The following is a 3,724-nucleotide window of genomic DNA, read 5'->3' on the forward strand; positions in this document are numbered from 1 at the left end:
ACCCGGGCCGGACGCTCCGGCAACAACGAAAAGAGAGCGATTTCCCCCGCAGTTTTTCGATCGAAAACTACGAACAACGCTGCGCAGGGGGTCCCAATGCCGAGTGCTGGGCCTGCGGCAGGAGCCCCCAGGTCCCCGTCGCCGCCCCCGCCCCCGCGCTGGTGCCGCCGCCAGCCCCGCCCGCCCCCGCGCGCCCGCTGCAGCAGCTGTACAACCGGACGCCCGTGTCGCAGGAGTCGGCGCTGGACTACCGACCCGAGGTGCTCGCCCGGCCGTCACTCGGCTCCCAGGTCGGCGCCGCCGCGGCCGCGGCCGAGGTCTGCATGCCCGCTGACGGTGAGGAAGGGATGAGCAACTCGACGGCCTGCCGCAGGTGCAGGCGGTGTACGCGCGCATGCGGGGCATGACGATCGGGCCGGCCTCCACTAAGCACCACCACGTGACCGTCTCCACCTCGCCGTCGGCGGAGAGCATCCCCCGCGCGCCCCACTGCCCCGTGGCCAAGCACACGGCGGGTGACGGGCTCAGGCTGGGGCTGCTGGGGCAGGGTTGGGCGGCGGGCACCAGGACTTGGGCGGGGATGCCGCCGGTGCCACCACCAGCGAGGCGCACGTTCATGGTGAACAAGGCCATCGGCACCGAGCTCACGCCACCCCCGCAGGCGCAGCGCATCTTCATGATGCAGGCCACGCACGCCCAGGTAGGCGCGCCTCTCGCCCCCGGGACCCTTCACGGCATCCTTCACCCCGAGTAGCTGTCATGGTGTCGACCAGAGGCTCGACGGCGACCCCCGATCTTCTCGGATCCGGTACCGCTCCAGCCGTGCCGCCCAGACAGAGGACGACGACGTCGTGTACCCGGGGCCCGCGGCGCTGCTGCCGACGCGACACCCTGGGGCGCACCGCGCTGAGCGCCACGCAGCCCAGCGCCACCGTGTGGCCCCAGCGCCAACGCCAGCGGCGCCCAAGGAGAGCAGTAGCGGCAGCGACAGCAGCTCACCGTCGGATGCCGCGTCCCTCTGGTCCAGGGCGCGAACGACACCGACACACCACGTCGTCGAGCGCGAGCTCCGTACGAAGCGCCTCGTCAAGACGGCGGGGCACGGCCGCCCCGTCGAGAGCCTGCCATCAACGAGACCCGGGCTGACTCCGCACACCGAGGCGCGCCTTTTGAGGTGAGACACTCGGACGGCTGTGGGCAAAGGGGCTTTTCTTCTTTGCGGCAGTAAAGCGCAATTCTGTGTCTGATAGGACGCCCAAACGAAGGAACGACTGCGACGACAGCGTGGGGTTGCCGTCGAGGACCAGGGACTTCCCGGCCGCGCACCGCCGCACGGCGCCGTCCGGAGGCAGGGGCAGGTCGCCGTCGAGGAGGGTGGCCGTGGACTTGAACGCGTCCTCCAGCGAGACGGACTGCTTGGCCGTCCCGAGTCGTCACACTCCACCGCCCAGCTCGGCCAGCTCCCGTCGAAGTTCCAGGTCCGCGTCCGAGTCCGCCTCCGGACCCGGCAGCGAGACTCGCAGTCACCGACACCGTCATCGACACCACGTCGCTGTCAGCTCTTCCGAGTCACCCTGGGTGGAGGACCGGGAGAGGCACCGTCACTCTGATCACGCCGCGGCCACTGCGAAGCTCTTCGAGCACTCCAGCACCTCGAGCCGACATCACCGCCGGCGCCCGCAAGGCCACTCCGAGAATGAGTGGCACTCCGGCGGGCACTCTAGCAGGCACTCCAGTGGGCACTCTAGCAGGCACTCGAGCGAAAACTCGACCAGACACTCCAGCAGGCACTCTAACGGTCAATCCCAGAGGCAATCGAGCAGATCCACGGACAACGAGGGCGGGGCCGAGCGGCGGCGAACTAACAGGCGGTTGGATCGGGAAACAGAGGCTGGACACTCTGAGCGTCTGGCCGCAGACAGGCACGCTGACCGAGAAGACGCCGGGCAGCATCAGCAGCGGCGAGCCGACCGCAACCTCGAATGGGAGGCGACTGCCCAACGCCAACGACGAGTCGACGTCGGCGGACGGACGCACCGGGGGGAAGCACCCGAGGCCAGGGAAGTCCGTCGGAGAAGTGGCCATCAGCACAGCAGGGAGCGGGCCGAGGACGCGGGGGCGGCCACCCCGCCGCGTCCCCGGGACGGCCACCTCCGGCACGCCCGGGACCGGGAGCGCGAGCGCGATCCGCCCCTCCGGCGCAGGCTGACCCCCATCCCCGAGGCGGCCGACGACCGCGACCGACCGCACAGCAGCAGGGACGACTCACAGTTCCGCCATCGGAGGCGGTGACGAGACGGCCTGGCCTGTTTAGCCCCCTCCCCTCTCCCCCGTGGACAAGAGGACAGAGAGCGCGAAGTACAAATATTGTGACGCGGCAGCCCCGGCCCCGCCACACCCCTCGTGACACTCGGCCCCTGAGCGGCCCGGTCAGATTTGCATTTTATTTACCGCTCAGTGGCGGCCTCTGGCGGCCTCTGGCGGCCCCGGACGTAAACGTGTAGCGTTTTATAAAGCTCCTCATCTAACTTTTGCGATGATTAATTACTTTTTGATGAATATTTATGAGGGGCCGAGACTGAGGTGTGACCCGGCATAAGGCGCGGCGGAACATCGTCCAGCGTCTCCTCTTTCGCTCCTCCCGACGCCCCCAGCCCAGCCCCTTCCGCGCAGCCTCCCCGTCTGCCCCGCTCTCCTCCCCCTCCAGCGCTCCCCTGCCGGCAAAGCCCCCATCAGACTTATCTCGGCAATTATTCCTCTCGTCTTGGAGACATTTCTGACGCCGCTGTTCCCCCCCCCGGGCCTCACCGTTATACTCGCAGGAATAAAACTTCCAACAAACACTCATTAGTGCAGGACCGTCCGTTCTTCTGGTTCCTTTATCACGCCCGGCTTTGATGTTCCCCAAAGGTTTTGCTCTTTCCGTTTCCGCCTTTGCGCTGCTTTCACGTCCCTTTCCTCTCCACCTCCGGCCGAACACAGCAAGAATCGGTTTGCCATTGTCCCGATTTGAATGCTAGCTACCGAACCAGAGGGGGCGTGGCGGGGCGGGGCTGCAACGAGCTGATAATCTGCCATCTATGAGGAGCACGCACGCTATAAGGACGCCTGAGGACTAGCGCTGGGCGGGGCGGGGCGGGGCGGGTTCGGCGATGTCCTGTGCGTTGGTAAGCCTCGCCCCGGGCCGCCGCGGCGGCGCGTGTGCTGCTCGCGCTGTGGGAGGGTTGGCACCGCTGGTGTCATCGCATTGTCTGTCGCGTCGGGGCGGGGCGCGCGGGAGGCGTGCTGCTGGTGCTCGCGGCTGCGTGCGCAATGCCGGCGGCGGGTACAGCGTCGCTCTCCCTCCCGACGCCCAGTGTGGCTCCTCCGCACGCAGCCGCCGCCGCGCCACCACGCCGTCCCCGGCCCGCCCCGGCCCGCGACACGCGCTGCTCGTGCCGCTGCCGCGCGCGGGGAAGGAAGAGATTCGCTGCCATGGGAACCGAATCGGGGCGGCGGCGGCGGCGGCGATATTTTACTTATTAAAATCACATCACGCCGCCGCGGCCGTCGCTCATTTGAATGCGCGGCAGCGGCATTTTACGAAAACATAACAACTCTCTCTCCCTCTCTCCGGAGCGACGGCAAACATCACACTGTCTCTCTGGCGACATTCTCACGGCCCACCCCTTATAGCGTTACGTAACACTGCTATGTGTCTGAATGTGGCCCCACCCCGGCCCCA

The 3,724-nt window shown here is 67.5% G+C and overlaps 1 protein-coding gene across 1 annotated transcript; it reads left to right on the forward strand.

The window, feature by feature from the left end:
* Positions 1 to 580: 580 nt before the first annotated feature.
* On the forward strand, positions 581 to 2,616 carry LOC127748667 (serine/arginine repetitive matrix protein 1-like). The gene is made up of 3 exons (XM_052263658.1): positions 581 to 619; positions 705 to 1,174; positions 1,251 to 2,616. Exons 1-3 carry the CDS (start codon positions 581 to 583, stop codon positions 2,290 to 2,292), a joined length of 1,551 nt encoding a protein of 516 aa, XP_052119618.1. The 3' UTR covers positions 2,293 to 2,616.
* Positions 2,617 to 3,724: the final 1,108 nt, after the last annotated feature.

Source organism: Frankliniella occidentalis, unplaced genomic scaffold (assembly GCF_000697945.3).
Source record: "Frankliniella occidentalis isolate FOCC.00 unplaced genomic scaffold, Focc_3.1 Scaffold2, whole genome shotgun sequence".
NCBI classification, from domain to species: domain Eukaryota; kingdom Metazoa; phylum Arthropoda; class Insecta; order Thysanoptera; family Thripidae; genus Frankliniella; species Frankliniella occidentalis.